This window comes from Bos javanicus, chromosome 2 (assembly GCF_032452875.1).
Source record: "Bos javanicus breed banteng chromosome 2, ARS-OSU_banteng_1.0, whole genome shotgun sequence".
Classification (NCBI taxonomy): Eukaryota; Metazoa; Chordata; class Mammalia; order Artiodactyla; family Bovidae; genus Bos; species Bos javanicus.
This window is the reverse complement of record NC_083869.1, coordinates 62,852,419-62,879,746: the sequence shown is the minus strand read 5'-3', so window position 1 is coordinate 62,879,746 and position 27,328 is coordinate 62,852,419. Positions and strand designations below refer to the sequence as shown.

At 49.7% G+C, this 27,328-nt stretch overlaps 2 protein-coding genes and 1 long non-coding RNA gene across 14 annotated transcripts in view; 2 read left to right on the top strand and 1 right to left on the bottom strand.

The window, feature by feature from the left end:
• Window positions 1-24,655, top strand: part of MGAT5 (alpha-1,6-mannosylglycoprotein 6-beta-N-acetylglucosaminyltransferase) — a 398,273-nt gene extending 373,618 nt beyond the window's left edge. For all 7 annotated transcript variants that reach the window (XM_061439540.1, XM_061439539.1, XM_061439514.1 and 4 more), the window contains 2 exons: window positions 11,925-12,082; window positions 18,764-24,655. In XM_061439540.1, coding sequence (XP_061295524.1) covers window positions 11,925-12,082; window positions 18,764-18,962 — 357 coding nt within the window. In that variant the 3' untranslated portion in view covers window positions 18,963-24,655. The remainder of the gene's footprint in view (window positions 1-11,924; window positions 12,083-18,763) is intronic.
• On the top strand, window positions 12,089-18,757 carry LOC133260856 (uncharacterized). 4 transcript variants are annotated; one of them, XR_009741015.1, is made up of 4 exons: window positions 12,089-15,487; window positions 15,552-15,979; window positions 16,023-18,601; window positions 18,635-18,757. It is a non-coding gene; the product is annotated as an uncharacterized LOC133260856 (long non-coding RNA). The 4 variants fall into 4 exon arrangements; XR_009741009.1 differs by having other exon boundaries at window positions 12,089-15,520; XR_009741006.1 differs by having other exon boundaries at window positions 12,089-15,879; window positions 15,949-15,979.
• Window positions 24,656-25,393: 738 nt separating the features above from the next.
• The window catches only part of TMEM163 (transmembrane protein 163), a 331,871-nt gene continuing 329,936 nt past the window's right edge, over window positions 25,394-27,328 (bottom strand). For 2 of the 3 annotated variants that reach the window (XM_061439558.1, XM_061439555.1), the window contains one exon: window positions 25,394-26,629. In XM_061439558.1, the coding sequence (XP_061295542.1) occupies window positions 26,569-26,629 (61 nt within the window). In that variant the 3' untranslated portion in view covers window positions 25,394-26,568. The other variant, XM_061439557.1, reaches the window with a different exon arrangement.

Sequence of the window (27,328 nt, the reverse complement as noted above, 5' to 3'; positions counted from 1 at the left end):
AGAGGAGGTCGGAGGAGACACATCATGAAAAGATGGCTGAGGCTCAGCTCAAGAACTCAGAATTTGATTCTGGGACAAGAGGAGGCTGAAGACAGGTTTTAACTCAGGAATAGGGCAGTGATGCTATCAGACTGGTGTTTTAGAAAAGTCACTCTAGGAATTGTTTGTGTTTAGGGGCATTTCTTATCAGCATTCTCTCATTGCTGCTAATGAGCAATAAAGGGGCCTATTTTGAGTTTATCCTAGGCCTCTGGGGAGGGTTTTCTTGAAGCCATAATGTTCCCCAACTCCAGAAGGAAATTAGGAAGCCAAGACCCCATTGGTTCACAGATCGGGTCTTCTGCCTCTTAATGATTAGCTCCAGGCTCTGGTGTTTCAGAGCTTGGAGTGTTCATTATTTTTGCCGCCCAAAGACTATCTTCAAAGAGCAGTGAGAGGAGAGAGGCTGTTTCTGGTGTGAACAGGAAAGCCTCAAGCTCTGAAGGGTGGCGGCAGTGCACGCTTGCTGTCGGAGCGCCACAGCCCTAATTAGGCTGATCTCTGCCTTCAGAGCCCTCCGTGTGATCTGCTAAGGGAATAAGGAAGCTTTTATCCCAGAACCCTTTCAAGGTTGTTCATCACACTCACCCCAGGCAACGGGGGCCAGAGGATGCCATTTGACCGCAATTGAGAAAGCCCTGGGCCTCAGTGTGTACTCTGTACAGAGTGCTTGACAGCAGGCAACCTCCCCCTCCAAACCAGGCAGCACCCAACGGGAATGAATCCTGGCTTTAGGAAAACCACTTGCTTTTCCCCTTAATGCCCCCATTCCCTCTACTGTGCTAATAGTGTTGATTTGCATAGCAAGCCCTATTGAATTGCTCTCCAAGAGAAACACCCTCTCCCACAGTAGGAGCTGGTGCCAAGGAGAAAAATCCAATGTATTCTAAGATCCAGAGCACTCTTCTCCCCTAACCTGGGTGTGTTCAGGCTTGTTAAGGTTCTCCTTATGCATTTCTTGGGAAAGACTTCAGTGCCTCAGGCCAAAGAGTAGAGCAAGTTCTTTTGATGGAATGTCAACGCTCAGGTTAATTTCTGAAAGCCATGCTCACGTTATTTTGCAAGGAGCTGTATCATTTATGAGAAAAGCACTCTGGAGATAGGGAGGGGGAGAAAAGAGTTAACTCCAAGAGCCGCAGTGGAATCAACTTTACCTCTTGGGAAATCTGGTTCGTGGGGGCCCATCCTGCCCTCCAAGGGGCATGTTCTAGATGCAAGAACAAACCTGGCAGGGAATCTGGATAGCTCCGTGTAGCGGGGAGGGTGGAAGTGCCAGGTCACAGGGAAAGAGGAAGAGGAACTGACACAGGGAGAAGGTTGGCAGTTGCTTAAGAAGTATTCACTCTTTTGAAAAATTGGTGGTTGCTGTTTGCCCAGCCATTTCTGAACCCAGGGGGGTTAAGTGGGTAATGGTTGAGTGCTGGGCCCTAGAGTCTGACAGCCAAGTTCACTTCCTGGCTTAGCCCCTACTCTCAGTGACCTTGGTCAAGTTGCCTCTTCTGTACAGTGGGGATACTACTACCTACCCCATGGGGTTGGTAGAGGAATCAAGAAATGAATACATGTTTAAGGCTGAGAAGGTACCTCGCACAGAGTAGGTCCTCTGAAAGCCTTAACTTCTGCTGACGGAGCCCAGAAACCAATATACTTGGTTTTCACATAAAAGACACAGCTTCTTGCAAAATGATGTGCGCACAATCATCCTGTATAGTATTTATAGGGTTTTTACAGGAAGTAGAAAATATAGCTGAAGAGCATGTTGTAAGAGCATTTCAGGTGTGTGTGTGTGTTTTTTAACAACTTTATTGAGGTGTAATTTACAGACCCTCAAATTCACTCTATGTAAGGGTACAATTCAGTGGAGCTTTTTGTTGTTGTTAATTATTAGGGTTTAGCAATTACTCCCACAATCTAGTTTTACAACATTTGCATCACCCTAAAAAACTCTTGTGCCCCTGGGCAGTTTCTCAGCATAATGTCTGTAAGGTTCATGCATACTGTAGCATGCCTTAGCACTGCATTCCTTTTCACTGCTGAATAGTATTCCATTGTATGGTTAGACCACAGTTGATTTACTCCAACTGATGGACATATGGGTCATTTCCACCTTTTGGCTTTTGTGAAGAGTGGACTGCTACCTTGAACATTCGTGTGTACGTGCACATGTGTTTTTGTTTCTCCCAATAGACTCCTCATGTAGAAGAGTTTGAAATGTGGGAGGTTCATGTCTGAATCTTTGCAACATGAACTTGTTTGCTTGCAGTGTAAAGATCACCATAGAGATTCATTACCACAGCTCAGCTTCACCACCACCTTATCTGTTGCACTTGTGGAAATGTAAATTTGCACCTGCTGCTGGGAATCAGCCCCAGGGGCCACCCATGGACAGAGTTCACTCTTTTTGAGGACAGGACAAGTTGTTTCTTGGCAGGTGCCAGCAAGCAACTGAAATGTGTTTCATCCAGTCAGTCACGCATGATGTATTGAACACTTTTTCTGTGCTTGGCTCTGGATTCCTCTGTTGTAACATAAATAACAAATATGCCCCTTACTCCTCACCTAGCTGGCTAAACTTGGCCCAAATCCCAATTTCATAGCCTTGAACCTGCTTCCCACTCGCCACCCCTTTTTTTCTTTAGCAAATTCCTGACCTTACTTCTTTAGATGCTGCTTCCAGACCTGTATCTGAATCCACCTGCACCTGATATGTCCTGGTGTAATAACTCAATCGAAGGTTTAGCCAGACGCCCACTCAAGGTAGAGGGTTAACGGAAAAGATCCATCACCTGAACCAAGAGGGAAGGACCACCCATGTTGTCCCTCCTAACGCTTCTGTCCAAGGGAGCAGCCTCCGCTTCTCCCCACCCCGTCTTCTCCAGCTCTGTGGGTGTTAGGTGAATCACATTTTCTCCAAACTGTTACTTAGCCTTTGTTACAAGGGCAGCGCCCTTACTTCTTTTTCATAGTATGTTGTGTTCATTGGTTCAGAACATTACTTCTCATAAATGTGTTGATTAATAGACCTTTCTTACTATTGTTACTATAGGGAAATTTCATACTGAAGCAAACTTAGAGAAATTTGGTGACTGGCTAAAATCATTATTAGAGAGGAATGCAGATGTTCTGTGTCTAAGTGAGCTTGTTAACCAGATTGGAAATTACTGTTTATGTCTCTTCTGATTATGTAAAGCTTCTGGGTTAGAATAGTATCTTTTTCTATTTCTATCAAAGCCCCAGGATGCCAAAACCATTCAGTGGCTCTTTATTGAGCACCAATTATCTGCAAAACACTGTTTTTGTGCTAAGCCACTAACTTCTATTTCGCCCACCAAACCCAGCCCGGAAGTCCCTAATTTCCTGGAAGCCTTCTCTGACACTTACCCCACCCCTTCCCATCCCCAGAGTTAATTCTCTCTCTCCTCTCAGTGGCCTTTACATCCTGGTTGGACATCTGTTGTATACTGCTCTGTAATTTTTTTAAATGTGGGCCTTTGTCCCCAGAGACTCTGTCTCATCCATATTCAGATGTCCAGCACCCAGGGTAGTTTTAAAAGTTGTTTGTTAAGTTTTGAACAGATGCCTGAGAGACCCTTCAAAGCCACCCTATGAGCATTTCATGGAGGTTTGTTGGAAAAAGATGCCTGAGGCTGTCCTCTTTCTCTCTCTCTCTCTCTCTCTCTCTCTCTCTCTGTGCACTGCTGTGTGGCTTCCTAACTGTCTCTGTTCCTGCTTCTGCTCCTGTCTACTGTTCTCAGCTCAGCAGATCCTGTCACTCCTCTGCCCAGAATTCTCCAGTAGCTTCTATTTCACTCCAAGGAAAAGCCAAGGCTTTATATGGGACCCCCCCCACCCCCACCAACAAGCTCTGGGTGCTCTGACCTCCCAGATACCATCTCTTCCTACTTCCAACCCCCAATGCATGCACACACACACACATGCACACACGCACATATGGGCACACACACATATGCCCGCTCCTCCTGGAACCTGCTGGACGCTTTGCTGTCACGGCTGCCGCACTTCATTTGCTGCTTTCTGTTATGTCCTTCCCAGACACTTGCATGGCTCACATTTTTCCCTCCTCAGGTCTTTTGTTGAATGTTGCCTTCTCAGTGATGCCTTATCTGAATACCCTCTTCCCCAACAGTCCCAATTCCTTATCTTCTCTTCATTCTTACTTAGAGCAATCACTAGCTTTTAACATTACATATAATTAATTTATTTTGTTTCTCTATCTCCCTCACTAAAAAGAAGCTCTATAAAGGCAGGTGTTTTAGTTCCTTTTTTTTTTTTTTTTAACCAAGTCATCCCCAAGGGCGTAGAAAAGTCCCTTGCTCATAATTACAGTAAGAGCCAACCCATGGTGTTTAATCATGCACATTTCTGAGCACTTTACACAGTATAATTAATTTACTCCCCCCATCCCCACAGCTTTCTGAGGTGGTTGCTGACATTTTCATCATTTTACAGTTGAGGAAACTGAGGCAAAGAAAGGTTATGGGGCTCGCAAAGACCACTCAGCTGCTCGGAGGAGCTGAGATTCAAACCTAAGCAATCTGAACTCCAAACCCTTATTTTCTGCTTCATAGAAAGTACAGTATTTGTCAAATGAACAAACGAGTGAGTTGAGTGAGTGAACAAGGAGACGAGGCCAGTTGGCATTGCCCTGTTAGCTGATGCTGAGGTTGGGTGAAACAGAGGACCTCTCACTTTCCATGAGCACCCAGTGGGGCTGGCACCTGGGGTGAGAAGAGGTTTATGACAAGCTGTTGTGTCTGTTGTGCCCTGCAAGCAGCTGGACAAAGAAATGGCCCTTGTACACGATTGTCATAGGTAATCCAGCCAACTCGACATTTCCCTCTGAACCCTGGCAGCAAGTAATGTTCTACCTTGGGATATTTAACATCTCTTGGTGCCCTCTTGGCTTCCCTGGTGGCTCACGTAGTAAAGAATCCACCTTCAGTGCAGGAGACCTGGGTTCAATCCTTGGATCAAGAAGATCCCCTGGAGAAGGGCATGGCAACCCACCTCAGTACTTCTGCCTGGAGAATTCCATGGACAGAGGAGCCTGGTGGATTGTGTTCCATGGGGTTGTAAAGAGTTGGACATGACTGAGCGACTAACATTTTCATGGGTACCCTCTTAAGAGTCACTTCATTTTTTATCTCACAGGAGTTATATAAGGACTGAAAGACAAATGGTATTATCTGCGTTTTAGATGTGAAAGCAGGCAGAGGGAACTTGAGGGGCATTTGTGAAGTCCTGCAGCTGGGAGCCGGAACCGTAACTCAGATCCCCACTGCCTCCTGCCTTACCTGTTGCCACATTGACTGGGACACTTTCATTCTCCCTCTCTCCAAGCCTGTTCACCTTCGGGCTTTCCACATGGTTCACTGAGCCTTAAAAAGGGCCTGCTGCTATTTTCTCTATTTCTTTCTTTTTCTTTAAATTTATTTTATTGAAGTATAGTTACTTACAGGAGAAGGCAATGGCACCCCACTCCAGTACTCTTGCCTGGAAAATCCCATGGACGGAGGAGCCTGGTGGGCTGCAGTTCATGGGGTCACTAAGAGTCGGAGACGACTGAGCGACTTCACTTTCACTTTTCACTTTCATGCATTGGAGAAGGAAATGGCAACCCACTCCAGTGTTCTTGCCTGGAGAATCCCAGGGACAGGGGAGCCTGGTGGGCTGCCGTCTATGGGGTCGCACAGAGTCGGACACGACCGAAGTGACTTAGCATAGTTACTTACAAGGTACTGTGCTTTCTGGTGTATGGCAGAGTGATTCAGTTTTACATATATATAATAGTTTGCATCTGCTCATCCCAAACTCCCAATCCATCTTTCCCTCACCCCCCTGCCCTTTATGGCAAAAACAAGTCTGTTCGCTGCGTCCATGAGTCTGTTTCTGTTTCATAGACAAAGTCACGCACCTTCTTTCACATCCCACATATGAGTGATGTCATATGGTGGTTGTCTTTCTCCGTCTGACTTATTGTGACACTCTAGGTCCATCCCTGTTGCTGCGAATGGCATTGTTTCGTTCTTTTTCATGGCTGAGTAGCGTTCCATCGTGTATGTGTATGTATATCGTATCTTCTTTCACCGTTTTTCTTTCCGGGGACGATTAGGTTGTGTCCATGTCCTGGCCATTGTAGCAGTGCTGCCGTGAACGCTGGGGGCATCTGTATCTTCGAATTAGTGTTTTCTCCAGGTGTATGCCCAGGAGTGGGGTTGCTGGATCATGTGACAACTCTAGTTTTTGGAGGAACCTGCATACTGTTTTCCACAGTTTTGCACCAGTTTACATTCCCACCAATATATCTTCATTAGTTCTGGTCCTACTGGTACCCAGAACGGACTAGTGAGAGCATACTGGACCAGCCCCCGCCGAGCCAAAGCAAGGGTGACCGGGACCCAAGACTTCATGTGGAGTCGAGTTAAGCTCTCCTGCTAGAGGGAACCTGCACTGGGGGCTGCAGGGGTTTATTGCGAACTGAGCAGGTGGGCTAGGTCTGCCCTGCTTGGGGGAAGGCACAGGGCTCCATCCGTCCAGCACTGCCTCGCTTCTGCACTTGCCAGTGCTGCGGTGCCCCCAGAGTCTAATACAGGGCACAGGTATCGCCTCCACACAGGGACAGGGGAGGGGGATGAGCATTAGGGGAGCGCCTGCTGTGTGCCAGCCTTCAGCTTAGCCGCACCACCCACAGGCTGGCAGCATCACTCCGTATGGACCAGCAGTGGAGGCAGGACCAGACTGAGCAGTGTGCCCGAAGCCCCGCCCTGGTGAGGCCAGGCCTCAAATCTAGGTCTTGGGTCTGAAGCACATTCCCTGGCCTCACCACCTCCTAGTTTAACATGGAAGAATCTTTCTCCCCGTTTCAGTTTTATCCCTTGGACTGCGTCACCATATGAGGCTCAGAATGAATAAGAAGCAGTATGTTAAGAGTCCACCAGACTCAGCAGGTGTAGACACCACCCTCAGCTCCCACTGCCTGTAGGAGGGACATTCTGCAGTGTTCTTACCAAGCTGTAAAAGCCAGCGTTTGCATCTTCAGCTGTCGTGGTGTCCAGTGATCTAGGTTTCCTAGTTGTTTGCCTTTTGTGTACAGTCACACAGTAGGCTTTGGTGTCCATCAGACTTTGAATCTCTTTATTATAATAGTTAAAGGCTGTAAATGCTATCAGATTTCTCCTAAAGAATTATAGGCAAAGTTGCTTACAGTTAGTCAGTTCAGTCACTCAGTCATGTCCGACTCTGCAACCCCATGGACTGCAGCACGCCAGGCTTCCCTGTCCATCACCAACTCCCAGAGCTTGCTCAAACTCATGTCCATTGAGTTGGTGATGCCATCCAACCATCTCATCCTCTGTCGTCCCCTTCTCCTCCTGCCTCCAATTTTTCCCAGCATCAGGGTCTTTTCTAATGACTCAGCTCTTCACATCAGGTAGCCAAAGTATTGGCGCTCCAGCTTCAGCATCAGTCCTTCCAATGAATATTCAGGACTGATTTCCTTTAGGATTGACTGGTTTGACCTCCCTGAAGTCCAAGGGACTCTCAAGAGTCTTCTCAAACACCAAAGTTCAAAAGCATAAGTTCTTTTGCTTACAGTAACCAGCCAGAAAAACAAACCAAAAAACCAATGCTTAACCTTTTCCAAATATCCATGTACATGCTCAGCTTTGATCAGCAATAACTATGTTGATCATCATGTGTCTTCCTTCCTATTTGATGGACATATTTTCAAAGTTCAGCCGGTAAGTTTCCATACGCTGCCTGGTTAGAGAGTGACAGCCACCAGGGAACACTCAGGGTTCCCATTCAGGGTGCCTGGGTCTGCCATCACCCTTAGTAACAGTGTCCAGACCGAAATAATTGTCTTACACAGGCCATAGCAACTCCATGGATCATGCTGAAGATGATCACAAATCTGAAGACCTCGCCAAGGTCTTCCAGCCCTGGGCTGTGAGATAGGACACTCTGCATACTGTCCTGCTCTGTGGCACTGTCAAAACCTTAAACTGGATCCTATTAAACCAGTGCATTTCCATCATTTCTGAATTATTAGACCCTTCTGGAATCTTCTGTTTTCAGCTGATACAAATTAAGGCCCTAGGTTTGACCTCATGCTGTGAAGTATTTGTTAAGCCCCAAACTCACTTGGGCTTCCCAAGTGGTGCTAGTGGTAAAGAACCCGCCTGCCAATGCAGGAGATGCAGGAGGGTTCGGATCCCTGGGTTGGGAAGATCTCCTGGAGGAGCAAATGATAACCCACTCTAGTATTCTTGCCTGGAGAACCCCATGGACGGAGGAGCCTGGTGGACTATAGTCAATGGTACTGCAAAGAGTCTGAAGCGGCTGAGCACACACTCACTCAGGCTCAAGCATGCGCATCCTCACATGACAGGATGTAATGTGGGAGACGACAGCAAGTCCACCTTACTGGTGGGATCGCAAGCCCTGATGAGGAGACTGGAGTAGAAGCCTACTTGCCGGTTACCTTCCTCCACGTGTAATAGCATCACCTCCTTCAGGAAGGAAGTAGGGAGAAGCAGGAACCATAGGAAATCATCAGTTTCATTGTCTACATTTTTCTGATGAGGAAGCTGAGGTTTGAAAGAGGAAAAATGCGAACAGCACAGAAGGGCCCCCTGGATGCAGCTCTGGCCTGCATTCTGGGGCTTCACCCACCTCACTGCTCAGAGACCCTGCAGGGCCCAGTCCTCCTGCAATGCTCCAAGTGACCAACAGGAGGAGCATGGAACCTGTGCCTGCTGGCTCCAGTTCTGAAAGCCTGAGATGGTTAACCAGCTCCCCATCCACAAAGAGGATAGAGAGAAAAAGGATATTCCAAGAGGAAAAAGAATATTCCAGAAGAACATACATTGAAAAGTAAATTCCCTGATGATCCCTGACCCCGTTACCCATTTCCTCTTCTTTGTGATGCCAGAGATATTCTTACAGTAACACAGGCCTGATTATGTGTATTGACACAAAAGGAAACACACTGTATACCAGCCTTCAACTTATTTTTTTCCCTTCTCAATCTGTACTGGGGATGTTTCCATGTCAGGGCATAGTTACCTGTTACATTGCTTGGTTTTCTTTGTATCTGAACAGTTACCTGTTTAAAGACAACCTTTAGATTATTTTACTTCAGTTCTGCCCCTCCTGTCTGACTCTTTACTACTCCATGGACTGCAGCACACCAGGCTTCCCTGTCCGTCACCAACTCCTAGAGTTTGCTCAAACTCATGTCCATCGAGTTGGTGATGCCATCCAGCCATCTCGTCTTCTGTCATCCCCTTCTCTTCCTGCCTCCAATCTTTCCCAGCATCAAGGTCTTTTCTAATGAGTCAGCTCTTCCCATCAGGTGGTCAAAGTATTGGAGCTTCAGCATCAGTCCCTCCAATGAATATTCAAGACTGATTTTCTTTAGGATTGACTAGTTTGATCTCCTTGAAGTCCAAGGGACTCTCAAGAGTCTTCTTGAACGCCACAGTTCAAAAGCATCAGTTCTTCAGCGCTCAGCCTTTATGGTCCAACTCTCACATCCATACATGACTTCTGTAAAAACCATAGCTTTGACTAGATGGATCTTTGTCAACAAAGTAATGTGTCTGCTTTTTTATGCTGTCTAGATTTGTCATAGCTTTTCTTCCAAGGAGCAAGCATCTTTTAACTTCATGGCTGTAGTCACCATCTGTAGTGATTTTGGAACTCAAGAAAATAAAGTCTGTCACTGTTTCTCTTGTTTCCTCATCTATTTCTCATGAAGTGATGACACTGGGTGCCATGATCTTAAGTTTTTGAATACTGAGTTTTAAGTCAGCTTTTTCACTCTCCTCTTTCACTTTCATCAAGAGGCTCTTTAGTTCCACTTTGCTTTCTGCCATAAAGGTGGTGTCATATGCATATCTGAGGTTATTGATATCTCTCCCAGCAATCTTGATTCCAGCTTGTGCTTCATCCGGCCTGGCATTTCACATGATGTACTCTGCATATAAGTTAAATAAGCAGGGTGACTATATACAGCCTTAACATACTCCTTTCCGGATTTGGAACCAGTCCATGGTTCCATGTCTGGTTCTAACCATTGCTTCTTGACCTACATACAGCTTTCTCAGGAGGCAAGTAAAGTGGTCTGGAATTCCCATCTCGTTAAGAATTTTCCATAGTTTGTTGTGATCCACACTGTCAAAGGCTTTGGCTTAGTCAATGAAGCAGAAGTAGATATTTTTCTGGAATTCTCTTGCTTTTTCTTTGATGCAATGGATGTTGGCCATTTGATCTCTGGTTCCTCTGCCTTTTTCTAAATCAAACTTGAACATCTGGAAATTCTTGGTTCACATACTTTTGAAGCCTAGCTTGGAGAATTTTGAGCATTAATTTGCTAGTGTGTGAGATGAGTGCAATTGTGTGATAGTTTGACCATTCTTTGGCATTGCCTTTCTTTGGGATTGGAATGAAAACTGACCTGTTCCAGTCCTGTGGCCACTGCTGAGTTTTCCAAATTTGCTGGCATATTGAGTGCAGCACTTTAACAGCATCATCTTTTAGGATTTGAAATAGCTCAGCTGGATTTCCATCACCTCCACTAGCTTTGTTCATTGTAATGCTTCCTAAGGCCCACTTGACTTCACACTCCAGGATGTCTGGCTCTAGGTGTTTAAGCACAACCTTTTAATACAACCTGTTTCTATACAGCCTTTAGGTTGTTTCAAGTCTTCCACTTCTCTCAACAACATTGCATAGGTTTCCCTGTGCCCTGAGTAGGTTTCTTTGCCCCATGTGTCCCATATGTCTGGGGTGAATTCCTCCAGGTAGAATTGAGAGCCCAGGATCCTAACCATCACTGGGTACCCCGAGGCCTAGCCCACCCCCAAAGAAGTTAAACACAGCTTTTCTTCTACAGGTTGGATGGCCCAGAGATTTGGAGGGCTTTGACTAGGGTTCCATCTGCAACATTTAAGCAGAGCGGGCTCTGGGTGCCAGTGGTACCTGAGTTCCCACCCCCGGTACCTGTTCAGACTTGCTCCTGGCATAGCTGAGATGAAAGCTGGGGTCCCAGGTTGGAGAGAGTTCCTGCTCCTCACCTGCCCTATCCCTGGTCCCACTTCACCTTTCGCTCAGCTTATCCATGCTGCACGCGTTTGCTCCTGGTCCTCCCCACCCATGACTCCCTTGGACATGTGCGTTTCCTCCGCTCCCTGTAGATCCTGGAAGTGACTGAGCAGCCCCATCCTGAGCACACCCCCACCTCCCCTGCCTCCGGGTGCCTCTCCTCTTAAGGGGTACCAGGTGACTTCATCTCCTATCACACATCCTCAGACAGCTTCTCTAGCTATTGAATTTGTGTTACATTTGTTTCAACCAACTGAGCTTCTATCAAGACCATGTCCCCACAATAGGTTCTATTCCAGAGACCTACAGACCTCTTTTGCTTCCTGAGTTGAAACTAGCACTCACAAAACAGTGTTATATTAGGTAACCGTTGTTAAATTCTGTGTCAAATTAGGTAGTCGCTGAAAATGTCTTAGGAATTAGGGCGGAGGGAACAGAACAGCTGGTGAACGTGGGCCTGGAGATGGGCCTTCAAGGGCGGAGACTTTAAATAGCTCGACTGTATTATGGACAGTGACATGAAGGGATAGCCCCTGTTACTGCAGGCACGGTGCTGGGCATAGGAAGCTGGTGAGTAGAGGTGTCAAGGCCAGGGCGCGTTCTAGCTGAGATCCCAACCTGAGTCCGTGTGGCTCCCATCCGCTGCCCCTCTCCGCTCTTGCACAGCTGGGGCCCAGCTTGTTGGGACAGGTTGGGAGACTGGGGATCCCCCGCTTGCATCCCTGGTCCCTTGACTGACAGTTTCATTGTCATTCTAGGACTTCTGCCACGGGCAAGTGATGTGGCCGCCCCTGAGTGCCCTACAGGTAAAATTTGCTGAGCCCGGGCAGTCCTGCAAGCAGGTATGTCAGGAGAACCAGCTCATCTGTGAGCCGTCCTTCTTCCAGCATCTCAACAAGGACAAGGACCTGCTGAAGTAAGTGCCGGAGCGCGGGAGGGGCGGCTCCGCCTCCAGCTTGTATCACAACGGCTGTGAGCCTGGCACTGCCAGGTCCCTGAGGGTCCCCGAGCAGGGTGGCGGGCACAGCACTGGGATCACAGCCCAGAGTCACCCAGTGGGGTCTTCTCTCTGGCTGGCATTGCTTCCCTTGTGCTGCTTCTGTCACTTAACAGTTGTTGTTTAGTCGATAAGTCATGTTCAACTCTGCCACCCCGTGGTCTCTAGTCTGGCAGGCTCCTCTGTCCATAGGATTCTCCACGCAAGAATACTAGATTGGGTTGCCATTTCCTTCTCCAGGGCATCTTCCAGACCCAGGGAATGAGCCCACGCCTCCTGCATTGGCAGGCGGGTTCTTTACCACTGAGCTACCAGAGAAGCAGTTACTTTCAGTAACACCATTAATTTCCTTTTGTGGTGGCATTTTGAGTTTGATGTTTACATTTTCCAGATTTTCATCTGAGGTTTCTTCTGGCCTCTGACTCATGACCTCAGTCAGGGCTAAATCTGTGCCTTGATATTTATCGCACCCACCCTGGGCTTGTGATTCAGCTGGTAAAGATTCCACCTGCAATGAGGGAGATGTGGGTTCGATCCCGGGTTGGGAAGATCCCCTGGAGAGGGGAAAGGCTACCTACTCTAGTATTCTGGCCTGGAGAATTCCATGGACTGTATGGTCCATGGGGTCAAAAAGAGTTGGACACGACTGAGCAACTTTCACTCACTGGGCCACAACCTAGTTAATTACCTGTCACCTCCCTCCCAACCTTAATAGCTCTAATGTGGTGTTTTCCCCTAGGGGATTTGTTCTCCCAACCCCAGATATTCTGCAGAGCAGTCGTTTGGTCCCAGTCTTTTTTTTTTTTTTTAACTTATTTATTAGCTGCTTGGGTCTTTGTTGCTGCACAGGATTTTCTCTAGTTGCAGCGAGCGAGGGCTACTCTGGTTGTGGTGCACGGGACTCTCATCGCAGTGACTTCTCCTGCTGTGGAGCATGGGCTCCAGGCACTCAGGCTTCAGTAGTTGTAGAGCCTGGCTTAGTTGCTCTGTGGCACGTGGGCTCAGTACTTCGTTGCTTCCAGGCTCTGGAGCACAGACTCAGTAGTTGTGGTACAAGGGTTTGCATGTAGGTTCCTCCCCACCCAGGGATCGAACCTGCGTCTTCTGCAATGGCATGTAGATTCTTTACGACCTGAGCCACCAGGGAAGCCCCTGCCCCAGTCTTAAGGAACAGAGTGGACTCAGGGCTCCAGGCTTACGGGTCTCCATTCTGGCTTCACGCCCTGTTAGAGCACAGTTGGCCACTGCATTTATCTGGGCACAGTGGTCTGAGCTGGCCTGGCCCTGCCTGTAAGCCTTATTATGCTCACCTCAAGTAATGAGGTGTAAAACCCTTTGCAGAGAGGAAACGTGATCTCTAGCACCTTGCCTGCAGGGCTCCTTTCCTGAGTAGGGACTCGGGGGATTCTATTTTTTCTCATTTTTTTACATGAAGACCAGGATCAGAGGTGCCCTCAATTCCACCAGCAGAATAGAGGCCAGACCAGCAGAGTTGGTCAGCATCCTGCTCTGCATCCAGTGACACTGTGTGAGAGGCAGCGCTGGTCTGATGTCTGTGGTGCTAGAAGCTTCTACCTCCAGAGCACATGTCCCCAATTCTAAGTGCAGGAGGAGCTTCCCACTCACCCCTGTTGCAGACCACTCCTGTACCAAGGTGGCTTCCTGAGAACCCTGAGTGTCTCCCTCTGTTTGACAGGAAGTCTGGCATCACTAGGGACAGACTGCTAGCTGTCCACACCCAACTGTCCATGTGCAGCCCCGCCTACCTGTGGAGGAGGCAACCTTGATGGGACTGCTCAGAGGCGTGGGCCTTCCTGGCCAGGCCGGGGGCTCAGAGAGCCCAGAGCCCCACCGAGCCTGCAGGGGAACAGGAATGAGCCAATGGACCCATTTCCTCTGTTCTATCAATCTGCCCACCTGTGAAATAGGGACGTCCCCAGTGATGGTGAGCCTGTGTACAGCAAAGTCCTTTCCTGCAGGAGTGTGGGCCGCGGAGCAGGCCTGAAGTCGCCAGGCTGCGACCAGAAAAGCCAGTCCCCCGCCCCCACCTCAAACCCCACCCCACCCCCCACCGGTAATCCCGTACACCAGGCCGAGCCCAGGGGAGCAGAAGGCCTGAGTGAGGGGCTACCCTGGGCCAGGCCCTTTGCCAAGGCATTACTCAGCAGCCCCCTCCCTCCTATCCCCTTGTAGATATGTGGGTTTTCTCCCTAGGAGGCTGCTGCGAATGCTAATTTTGCAATAGAGCCGCCTGAAATTAATTTTCTGAACGTAAGAGCCCTACTGAATACCTTTGTTTCTGCATTTGTAAATGCTGATAATGTCATAGCTCTCTGGCAAGTCTGCTGAGTGCCTCCTCAGCGCAGCAATCCTGGCTGATCCATATTCATGGCCACTTAGCAGCGAGCGGCTCCTCCGAGCCCATGCTGCTGTTCCTCCTCCAGCTTGGGGCCTGACTCTGAATTTAAGCTCCTTTCCATCTCCGGGTGTCCCCCGGCCTGTCCTCGGCATGCAGTATGACTTGATGTAACAGATGTCAAGTGTCCCGTGCTGTCATCTTGACTTGGGGAGTCAGGCAGCTGGTCTTGGAGCTCCTGCTCAGGTGGGGCTATGGGAGTGACAGAGGCGACCACAAACCCCTTGCACAGAGCATGCGTGATTCAGGTGCAACCTGACTTGACCCAAACCAGGCCCTGAGAGGTCAGAGGACAGAAGTCCTAGAAAGAGCCGGAGTCCATGCTGATGGGGTCCGGGGGGAGCACCTCACCCCCGGAAATAGAAACACATGTTAGTGGAAGACCTCCTTTGTAATGTTGCTACCTTTACAAGTTGTATCCTCTAAAAGATTAATTTATTGAGTTTGGGGTGTTTTTTTTTTTTTTGAAGAGGAATTCTAAGCCATGAAGACTGGACTGTGAGCACTGTGGTGCCTCAGTGCCTCAGAGTGGTGACAAGGGAGCTTGGGGAGACTTGGTGGATACGGGGTTGGGATTAGCAAGGAGGAGTGCAGGGAAGAGGGAGAGGAGGAGGGAGACCAGCAGGTGGGGCCCGGCTTCCTTCCTTTCATCCTGCATGGGTCTGTGTGTGGAGAGGGCTGCGGGGCTTCTGTCCTCTTGGGAAATAGGCAGCCCCATGGGAAGGGGGAGGCTTGGCCTTTTTCTTCTGTTTGAAGAGCTCTAAGCTCTCCGGCGAGGGCTGAAGGGCCTCAGAAGCCCCAGTTCCCATCCTGTGAGAGAAACCGTTCTAGGGCAGTTAGAGAGAGGCGAGCACCCCAGGGGCTGCAGAATGGAAACAGCACAATGGGTATGTGTTTGGTGTGTGTGTGTGTGTGTAAGATGGAAACAGCACAAGGTGTGTGTGTGTGTGTGTAAGATGGAAACAGCACAAGGTGTGTGTGTAAGATGGAAACAGTACAAGGTGTGTGTGTGTGTATAAGATGGAAACAGTACAAGATGTGTGTGTGGTGTGTGTGTGTGTAAGATGGAAACAGTACAAGGTGTGTGTGTGTGTGTAAGATGGAAACAGTACAAGGTGTGTGTGTGTGTGTAAGATGGAAACAGTACAAGGTGTGTGTGTGTGTGTAAGATGGAAACAGTACAAGGTGTGTGTGTCTGTGTAAGATGGAAACAGTACAAGGTGTGTGTGTGTGTAAGATGGAAACAGTACAAGGTGTGTGTGTGTGTAAGATGGAAACAGTACAAGGTGTGTGTGTGTGTGTGTGTGTGTGTAAGAAGAATGGAAACAGCACAAGGGGTGTGTGTGTGTGTGTGTGTGTGTGTAAGAAGAATGGAAACAGCACAAGGGGTGTGTGTGTGTGTGTGTGTGTGTGTGTGTGTAAGAAAAATGGAAACAGCACAAGGTGTGTGTGTGTGTGTGTGTGTGTGTGTGTACGCCTGTGCAGGCAAGACAGACATGTTAGGAACAGAGGCAGGACAGCAACACACATGCCCTGAAGAGGCAAGGGACCTCGTGGGGGTGAGGATGTGCTCTAGCGATTGGGAAGGTCCCCTCCTCCTGCTGAGCTCAGCAAGGATGCTCGAGGGGCCTCTCTGCAGGCCTAGGGCTGTGGAACAGAGACCTCAGACCAGGGATTGTGTCACATCCAAGGGTGGCCCCACCACCACTCCGCTGAGCCTCTGGGGAGCTTGCTGGGCCAGGTCACCCATGGCTCCGGGGAATACCCACTGCTCAAGTGCTTTGTGGTGGTCTTTGGACATTGGCCTTGGACAGGCTGCTACTGCAGCCCCGTGGCCATGGGCACGTGTGCTCACACCGTGGTACGCTGGGCCTGGAGTCCAAGTCCAGGAGGCCAGGAGCAGATGTGATTCTCCCTGGCTCTTGACAGTCCCTCCCACTCGCCACGGAGTCCGAGATGAGTTCTGGAGACTTCGTGCCCCTGATGAGCTGTGTGCCAGGCAGATGGCTTGAGTTAAGACACAGTAGCTGCCGTGATTCACCTAAATACATAAATAGCATCAGCACAAATCTGGATCCCAAGGCCACATTCCATGTGGAAACTTCATGCCCAGCTGGGCTCTGGAGACCCCCTTTCAGTGTTGGCCAGGAAGTAGGCAGGACCAGGTGGGCCCTGACTCTGACTTGTGTTTCCTTTAGGAAATCCATGGAGCCCCCAACTCGCTGCCCTCGCCATGACCCTAACCCTCTGGTTGCTTCCGTCTCCCAGCTGGCACATCTAACATGAGGTGTTAGGCCACTGAGAGAAGTCACAGAGCTCCCTGGTGACTGCAAGAGCAGGACAGGAGTGGGTGCTGCCCTCCTAAGAGCCAGGAGCTGGGCTGGCAGCCTCGGAGAACTCACCGGAAGCCCAGGAGATGCGCTGGAAATCACAGATTAATGCTGGCAAAGGAGCAAGTGGGTCCAGGCAGTTAGTTGGCTCGAGGAAGACGAGCGGGCAGGAGTAACACTGGGTGGGGGGTCAGATCCTTTTCTCAAAACATTTGGAAGCTTTCCAGAAGTGGCAGGAAACCTCAGGTTCCCCGCCCAAATCCCCGCCCTGTCAGCAAGAATCAGGACTTCTGTGAACAAAGCAAAATGGAGATACCTGGCATGTGTGTAAACTCACAGTGTGGGGTGAGGGCAGAAGGTGGCAGTCCACCCAGCATCTACCAGCGGGAGCAATCATGCTAGTTCTCATGTGCTGAATGCTTACTCAGAGCTGGACTCTGCCAGCTGCTCTGTAAACATTTATTTAATCCCTGTACTTCCCCCCTGTGAGTGGTTAAAGAATCTGCCTGCAGTGCAGGAAACACAGGAGATGCAGGTTTGATTCCTGGGTCAGGAAGATGATCTGGAGAAGGGAATGACAACCCACTCCAGTATTCTTGCCTGAAAAACCCCATAGCACTAAGCCCATGGTGGGCTCCAGTCCAAAGGACTGCAAAGAGTCAGACATGACTATGCGACTAAGCGCATGACCTTCCCTGAGAGTCAAGGGTTATTCGTCCCCATTTCACAGAAAAGGAAACTGAGCCACAGGGAGGCTCAGGCATTGGTCCAAGGCCACACAGCTCATATAAAGCCGGGATGCAAACCCAGATCTGCCTGGACCTCCTACACCACCTTCTCTGAGCTGGTCCCCACCAGGCATGTGGGACAACGGGGCACAAGGTGGTGGGACCCGAACACCCCATCTAGGACGAGAACTTCCGTGGCTCCTCTTTGAGATGAGAGGCCAACACTGTTTTCCTGAGCCCCCCAGGTGGGGGTTTCAGCCTGAGGAAGCAAAACCCCAGGGGTCTGCAGCCCACAGCCAGAGGGGTGGAAGAAGATGGGGGAGGAGCAAGAACCTGGGCTTGGGATCAGGGCCTGGACTCAGTCCCTGCTCTGCACATCCACAGCCCTCAAGGGCTGGGGATCAGGGTGGGTAGTAGGACGATCTATTGCCGCAGTCGTGGAAGGCGGCTGCAAAGGTCCCGTGAATTGAGGCCCCAGGACACACCATGCCCAGGAAACCATCGGATTGCTCTCCAGCGGGAAACTAAGGTCATATAACAGAGATCCCTCTAAGCATCAGTTTTAAAGATAGACATAGTTTTAAAATGTTCTAAAAAGCATTTAAATAATGCATATCATTGTCCCAGTCTCACTTCTCAGAAGTAACCATTGTTAAGTCTTTAGTGTACCTGCTCTACTTTCTTTCCCTCTTCTTGTCCCCCTCTCTTTTTCTCTCTTCTCCCCCCCCTCCCCCTCGCTCTCCCTCCCACACTCACACACACACACGTGGATACACTGCACCCCCTGTTATTACTTGCTCTCATGCTGGTGCTCACATTCCTACCTCCTTGTCAAGTGCTGCGTGTGCTGATAACACAGCTGAGCCACAGGGGATCCAGCCATTCCCCACGTGCTGAATCTTCAGGTTATTTCTGGTTCTTCTCCAGCCTTGAACACATACCGCACCCACATGCGCATCCAGGCGTTTGCACGCCCTTCTCGAGCCCGGGTTCCCAGAAGTGAGGATGGCTGGGTCAGAGGGTGGCCAACAGGAGCCCCAAACAGCCTTCCCCACTGGAGGGCAGCAGAAGGGGCCAGGGCTGAGGACAGTCCCTGCCTCTCCAACCCCTTCCTCTTTCTCTTCAGGTACGATGTGAACTGCCAAAGCTCAGAGCTGGCCAAGGACATCGTGGCGCCCTCCTTCGACCCCAAGAACAAGCACTGTGTGTTTCAAGGCGACCTCCTGCTGTTCAGCTGTGCTGGTGCCCACGCCCGCTACCGGAGGATCTGCCCCTGCCGGGACTTCATCAAGGGCCAGGTGGCTCTCTGTAAAGACTGTCTATAGCGGCCACCACTCCACCCGCGCCTATGCTCTGCAGGGGGGAGACAGTGGCTCCCGCCCCATCAGGGTGGGGCAGGGACACAGACGCAATTCAGGGACTCTCCCCAGAGCCTGAACATTTTGGTGAAAGGTCTCGATTTGGTACTGGTCCCGCTGCAGTCAGAGCATCACAGTGGAGCCAACCTCAGGCTGGGAACCTGGCTTCTCCCTGGCACAACTTCGTCTTTAATTTTGGAGGAGCTACTGTAGGGAGACTGTGCAGCTGCTCCAGGATAAAAAAAGAGAATCTCAATATTCGTTTAAACAAAACAAAACCAGAGGAGGAGTTGAGCTAGTCGGAAAGAACTTCCTACGGGAACATTCCTAAACCCATTAATTTATTTATTTGGGAGGGAGGGAGGGGGAGCTGGGGAGGGCAAAGAGGGATTGATTGCGCGTCTTGCTACTTCTCTGATTTTCCTCTGTTGGCCATCCCTCTTCACTATAACATGACTGTTGTCTGCTTTGGGCAGGGTGCACTGTGGGGCTAGTGGCATGATTAAGGGCAGCTGTGGGTACCTAGCTCCTCAAAGTGGATGGTGGCAGAAGAAAATAAATTCCTTGTGCTTAGCAGGTGGCAGAGGCTAGGGGATAGGCACCCCTTGGTTGTCCGGGGAAATGCCTGTGTGGCCCAGAGAACCCAGCAGGGACCAGAGATGGGCTGCTTTGCAGTGACAGGCTCCTTTCCTCTGTTCCATCACACCCCCCAAGGTGGAACACACCCCCACACAGCTGGGCTGTCATTTCTGGTTAGGATTAAAAGCTACCCTTGCACGTGGAGGGGTGCTCTTTACCCCCTTGAGAAGGGGTGTCTTTGAACTGCGATTTGGACAGGGATGAAGCTGGTCCCTAAGAACTAGTGGCACCACCTGAGCTGGGCTTGTGTTATATTCACTCCGTCCAATGTCACCGAAGTCCAGGGGATGGGGCTCTCAGTGAACTTTTGATGTTGGCTGGGGGAGCAAGGGCAGGCCAGGATGAATGTGCACTGTCTTGGCTGCTGACTATGAGTGTGGGTGTGGTTTGCAAGGGGTAGGAATCTGATACTGGTTTTTACTCCAGGCAGAAATACTGGGGAGGAGGGTGTTGAACTGGTCAGCAGGTTGGACCAAACCCTGGAGTCCCTGTGCTGTGCTCTTGGGCAAGTTCCCCCAGCCCCTTCCACTCCCCTCCCCCCACGCCGTGCTTCAGTGCTTTGCGTGTGTGTGTGTGTGTGTGTGTGTGTTTCCTGTGATGCCCCTGGCATCTCCGTGCTGGTAAGAGTGAGCTCCCTTCTCCCTGGCAGAATGTCCCCCTTGAAAGCTGTCCCATGAGCCACCCAGCCCTCACTAAAGATTCTGAGTGGCTTGGTTGCTGAACAGAAAAGCTGGACACAGCTAATGGCTGGGTGAGCCTCCGGGACGCAAGGTTCAGGTTAGAATTCTCAAGTCTGAGGCCCACCCAGGAGGAGTGGGGGGCTGTGAGGGATGGGAGGTCAGATTCCACCCACTCCTCGATTCTTCTTCTTGGGTATAAAATTAATATCAAATGCACAGCCGGCCTTCTTTCCTTAGACTAACCTCAGTGGATCTTAGAGAATGGAGTGGGGGAGTTAGGGCAGCCAGGATCTCCCCCACCCCATAGGTGGCCCCCGAGTACCCGTGCCAGGGAGAATTCTGATGGGGAAGCCTCCGCGCTGAGCATGGATGCCAGGGCCCACTCCTCACAAACTGGCTGAGAATAGAAACAAGGGCAGAAGTTAAAAGGAAATTGGGCAAGACGGTGTGAGTGCCCGTGTGCTTTTGAGTGCTTCGCGAGGACAGTTTCCTGCAGGGGGAGGAAACAGCTGCCATCCCTGCTGTCGGGAACCACTATTTCCTACGAATGGGCCTCCTGGCTGCAGCCTTCCTAGAAGGAATTCGCTTTAGCGCCCAGACCAGCAGTTCCTGGGCCAGTGCTGCCCTCTCCTGGGCCCTTCTGGCTGTTTCTGGTGCTGAGGATGTGCATTCCCGTGTTTGACCAGCAGAGAGAGCCTGCGGGCCGAGACCAGTTTCCCACGCTTTGCCAGACTAACCCATCTGGCAGAGATCCGTTAGAACAAGCACAGGAACTCTGAAAGCAAGGAGGTTGGAAAGCCCGGTTCTCAGAAACACGCTGTGCCGGGCTTGTGTTCCAAAAGCTGCAGGGATTGTTTGCCGGCTGCCCCTGAGCTCAGGGACTCTCTGCCTTCTCAAGAATTCCTCTTCTCTACGCCAGGACCCTCAGTCAGGCAGCCCAGGGAGCACTTCCCCACCTTAAGATCCTTCTTGGTCCCCCCATCCCAGTACTGACCGGAAGTAAGCCAGAGTTCTGCCCCCGGGTGGGGTGACGTGGCTGCTGCTCCTGGTGCAAAGAAACCCACACTCCAGTTGTTGAGGGCAGAGGGGGTGACACCAAGTGTATACTGGTTCCCAGGCCTCCACAGACTTGGCCCCAGTCTGGTCAGTGACCCCAGAGGACATTAGGGTGGGGCCTCCATCTGCCCTGTGCAGGAAGGGCTGCAATTGCTGCCTGCTATGCGAGAGGAAGGCGCCTTTCAGGGTGTGGGCTAGAAGCCTTGGGTGGTTTTGCCAGTGCCAATCTTGATAGACTCCTGAACCACCTTGTAATTGATGATAGTTCCACAGGAAGAGATATCCCCAGTCAGGACTAGCGTCTTCCTGTGCTCTGAGCATCTCTCACCTCTTGCCTGGTTTTTTAGTTTTTTGTACATTTTTTCCTAAAAGTTTGGATTTATTTTTCCTCCACTGTGATCCTAAGTTCTTAAAAAACTTGAGGGAAAAGGTTTAATTTATTAAAGGAGAGAAAGCTTTCCTTTGAAATGTAAACACTTTCAGGAGTAAAAATTCCTGAAAGGGAAAACACACTTCTCATGCCAGTAAACACCTCATTTACTTCTGGTATGCAGTTTGATTTGCACATGCACAATTGGAGAAGCTTTTCACATTTTTGCTTAGATTGGGTTTTTTACTTTGTGTTTGCTGTATGTTTGTAAGTATTAAGCGATCTTTTCTTTGGTGATATTTATTGTTTCTCTGAGGTGCCTTTTCACTTTTCTTTTGGGTTGGTTTTTGGAATCTGGTGTCAGTGTTTGGAATTGGGTTTTGTTGAAGGAAGCTAGCAGACTCCTCCAGCTTGGAGATAGATAGGACCTGTCCTTGTGAGACAGGTCCTAGGGCAGAGGGCAACCCAGGCTGGACGCCAGACATGCCCTCCAAGCTCCCCAGATCGCAGCATATGTGCGCAGATACCCCCATGCAGCCACAAGGGCCCCAAGAAGAGGGTTGACTTCCTCCAGACCAAGCTTCACCCTCCCAGGCTGCTCGGCTAGGTCTCTGGGTTTGTCTGGAGACGGATGGTTGACAGGTGCCACCCTGGGTGCTTGGTGGAGGGTGGCAAGGGCAGAGAACCAACCCTGTGTGAGGGGTTGCAGTGAAGGGAAGCAGGCCCCGCTGGGCTCGTTGGAAGCACTGGCCCCAAATCATTCTATCTCCCTATCAGGATGAAGGGGAAATAATATGCACCCCCTGTTTTTATTTCCTTGGCAAACATCAGCCTCCCAGCAAGCTCCCTTGGCATCCCAGTGCAGCTCACTGGTAGTAAAACTGTGATTGTGAGCAGTTAGGCAGAAACTGTGCTGTTATGGGTGGGTTTGTGCTTTTTAGACCAGGCCAATCAGGCCACCCCCTCTCTGGGGTGGTTTCCCTACTAGATATGTATATAATTGGGACATTGCCACCCTCGCCCACCCCCCACACCCACACCAATTCTTGATTTTAAAAAAAGTTCTATTAACGACAGGCTGTGGTTGTGTTACTCTCCCAAGCCTGGAATATTTTATTTATTGAAGAATATTTTCATTTCCACAGTGGTTTCATTCTAATCTCACCCATCCCCTAGGCTGCAGAGCATCTTCATGTGAAGAGACGGACAGATGTCAAGAGATTCAGGCTGCTCTAAGAAGGTGGGAGTTGTCTAAAGCAGAGGGTGGGTTCTTTTCCTTCTTGTTGGCTTCAACAACAACAAAAAAATGGAAACCCAAGTTTATATGGCAAAAGGCCAAATTAGCTGTCTAGTGTCAGATGCAGAAAAAACAAAATTTTACCCTAGCTTTCTTAGCACTTAGGGGTTTTGTGAGGATTCAGTGTTTAGCAATGTCTGGCAAATAGTTAAGTCCTAGTAAATGTTAAATATTGTTGTTTTTCACATTTCATACAAGTTGAGGAAAAGAGCTGAGCTCACTTCCTATCATTGATTCCTGTAGGTACGGGAAGATACTCCAAGTTGATAGAATGTTGTAGGAATTACAGGTTTAAGATGCCCAGGTCCTGTGTCCACCCTGCTGGCTAAAATGGTACTGTGTCCCTGAATGCACTGACTGATTTGAAAATATGCCCGACTGCAAAATTAGTCAGCTTGACATAGAGTGGCCACATGCCAGATCCGACCCCACTGACATCTTCTGGACCCTTCCAGGGTGTGTGCAGAACTTTTTGAGCTGGAAATTAAAATAAATCCTCTGACAGACTGTTCCCTTAAAGTTACCCATCTTCCTCTGAAATGCAGTAATAGAGGTGTGGTGTTTTTTTTTTTTTATTTAAGAGAAAAGGAATGACCTCTTGAACGTACTCATTCCCCCAGGAAGTCCCTTTGCTGCCCCCTGCTGGCCAGGGTGGCTTCTCCAGTGTCCAGTCCAAGAGGATCAGATTCCCAGGCTGGTTAGTTGTTATGTTTCTATCAAATTAAAGGTTAGTTCCATGGAGAGAGTGAGGGGTCTTCAGAACTCCAAGAGGCTGCTCCTAGCTTAGTGATGTTTTTCCAAATCACCCGAATGTCAGTTGGCTTTTTTTTTGGGGGGGGGGGGGGGAGGTGGCGTGGTTGGTGTCAGCCTCTTACTTCCCTAAATAGGCTCAGTTTTTATCTCCTATTTTGGCGCTATTCTGGAAAGACTGCATTTGTGGAAAATGGAGGAATTTGTTGGTGTCTTTTTAAGATCCTTTGCATTCTCTTCAGCTGCATCAGCAGTCTTACATGTCTGTGGATGTAAGATTGGAGTGCACCTTCTTCCAAGCATTTCCTCGATTCTCCCCAGATCTTGTGGAGCCCTAGCCCCCTGCAGCTGGTGAGACAGGGCAGAGGGATGGAGGGCATCTGTGTGCTAATGCGGGGACCAGGGCCCTGTGTCTGGGGAGTCGGGGGGTGCAGCCCTAGGTGCTCAGACCACTTGCAGGAGGTCTCCCTGGGACAGCTGGACAGGAACCTAGCTTAGTCGGCCACCTCTGCCCACCTCTGAGATGGTGCAGACTTGGGAAGCATTTGTCCCCTGCCCTGCCCAGGTGTGAACAGGACAAATGGGAGTGGGACAACCGGTGCCAAAGGAGATGCTGACATCTTTCCTGCCGTAGTTGCTGTCGCGAGCTCGGTGTCTGTAAGCTAACGGCCATCCGCGTCTGTGTCTTCGGCCAGCTCCTGGTACGGCTGTTTTCTGCTGTTCCCCCGGGGTTAAGTCATGCAAGGTTCTGCCAGTGAGGTGTTGCTGTCACGTGTACTGTACCGGCGTAGAGAGCACTGCTTTGTTTTCCACTGTTGTAGAGAAAACTAGGGAGAACTTTATTTTTCAATAAACTTTTCTTGTGTGACAGGTGGACCTGATTTGTGGGGGGTGGGGGTGGGTGGGAGGTTCTGGGTGGGTACACGGGGTGCGATACAGCCACTCCCCCAGCACTGGCGGCCGCGGTTTCACCATCTGCAGACACGCTGCTGGAAACCTTGATGGGAAGGTAGGTGTAAGGCACTGGGGGAGGGGGAGGTGTTCACTGTGTAAGACTCTTCCCCTCGATCACAGCCACCGGTACTGATGGTGGAGCGCTCCTCCTCCCCTGTACGTACCTAGAGGGGAACTCAATTTGTCAGTGGATTCCTAGGCTTTTCTTTTTTAAAATAACTGGGGGCTACAATGGATGTTTAAACTCCTTCAGGATGTGCTAGTACGGTAGCCCTTAAGAGGCTATCTGTGGGCTTATTAGACCTGGACCACATTTCCCTGCCTCAGAAAGAACACCCTGACCCCCACAGCTCAGTGGTCCATGAGCACTTGGTTAGGCATGTGCCCCAGGAACAAGGAAGGTCAAGTTCATGCTCCCACTAGGGGCTTGTTGTAGGTGATGCTGGAGGGCATGGCGCAGCCTCTCTGAAGACAGCAGAGTGCCTGGATGCTGCCCGGAGCAGAGACTCCATGGGAGACACCTGGCATCTTTGATGGGACACAAGTCCCCGGAAAGGTGAGCATAACTTGAGTGCTTAAGTTTTGAGGATGCGACGCAGATTCCACCATGGGAACTACATTAAATACAGGGAAAAAAAACCTGCAGAAAAGGAACCTGTTGCATCTTGTATTTCCCAGACCAGAACAGTGTCTGTTTTGTGTGTGTGAGACATAGTAACAGCCCCTAGAACATGCTGCAGAATGCCATTGGAGAAAATCACTCTTGAAAGCATCAGACTGAACCAAGGTCAGTGACCTCTTAGAATAGACCACCTGCCCTTCAGGGGCTCTACCGGGGCACAAGTCGTCCTTCACCCACGACAGAAAACCTGCCCACAGCAGTGACAACTCTGGCGATCACCTCCCCATACCATACAAAACAGGAAAAGGTCTTTATTGGTCACCGCTGCCTGGACAAGCAGCAGTGCTGGGACAGACTGTTGCATGTGGGGGCTGTTTTGTACAGAGTCTACGACCAACGCTACATAAACCGAGAACATCTAATTCCTTACAGAGGAGGAGGCCATCACGAGAAGACTGTGATGTACCATTACCACTTCACACAGCATATAGATCTATGCATCTATGGATAGATTATATAATTTATTACAAATAAACTGTAGTTTCACATCTCTCCAAAAGGGATCCTGTGTTTACACATATATGTTTGGGCTCTGAACGTACAAGAAAGGATTGGGGCTGAGTTTGATCCATGCAAAGCTCATACATCTATCACTAAGTACTTTAAAAATAGAATGGTCTCCTTTAGAACAAATCCAGTGTTTAGATTGAGGATTAGTAAAACAGTATGAAACGAATGAAATACACGGATAGAAACTAGGAGGTGATCTACACGATGGTTCTGGAAAGGGGTGCAGGACCAAAGGGTACGGTCCTCTCAAAATCTGCCAGGAGACCAGAGACTCGGCCCACGTGGAGCCCCGAGGAGGTGGGCCTGGTGAGTCACTATCCATGTCAGGCTGGGAGCACCACAGAAGGGCGTGTACCCTCCCCACACGAACCTGTTTTATAGCAGAAGGTGGACGAGGTCAGTTCCCACGGAGGGTCCCCGCTCGGTGAGTGTTGTCCTACGGTGTCGGGCAGGGGTGGTGGTGGGAGGAGAGCAGGGCAGTATGACCTGCGGGGTAGACCTCGTTCCTTTGAGCACAAGCTTTCCGAGAGAGAAGCTGATGTTCAATTAAACATGGGCACCGTCTGCCTGCGTGGAAACGTCTCCTGGTCCTGACAGTCTTCATGCAGCGGCGGGGCGGCCGGCGCGGGCCACCTTCACTCAAACATCTCGTAGTGGCGCGTCTGCCTCACCCTGGGCACCATGTCGATAAGGAGTCTGCGAGGAGGAAGCGGACCGGTCACCCCAACAAGGACCCTCCACAGCCCTGGGCTTGGGGAACAGATGGGGGCTTTGTTTCCATAAATACTATTCACATACCATAACATCCCTGGGATTTGGTGGTTTTTAGTGTACACACGGGCAGCGCAGCTGTTATCACCACCTAATTCCAGAACATTTTCATTACCCCCCTAAAAAACAAACTCACTGGCAATCACCCTACCTTACCCCCCGCAACAACCACTAATCTACTTTCTCTAAAGATCTGCCTATTCGAGGTACTGACTATAACTGGAATCATGCACCATGTAGCCTTCTGTAACTGGCTTCTTCCATTGGGTGTATTTTCGAGGTTCATCCGTGTGGTACAAATCAGTATTTCATTCTTCTTCTGGCTGAATAAATCCTCCACTGTGTCTCTACCACCTTTTATTTAATCAATGGACATTTGTGTTCTTTAAAACCTGCATATGGATTGTATGTTGGGCATACGAGTTTTTTCTACTTTTTGCCCACTGTGAATAATGCCACTACGATCGTTTGTGTGTAAGTGTTTACATGGATATGTTTTCGTTTCTCTGGATTATGTACCAAGGAGTGGAACTGCTGGGCCAAATAGCAACTCTGTGTTTAACACTTTGAGAAACTGCTAACCTATCCCTGAAATGGCTAAACAATTTTATATCCCCACCAACA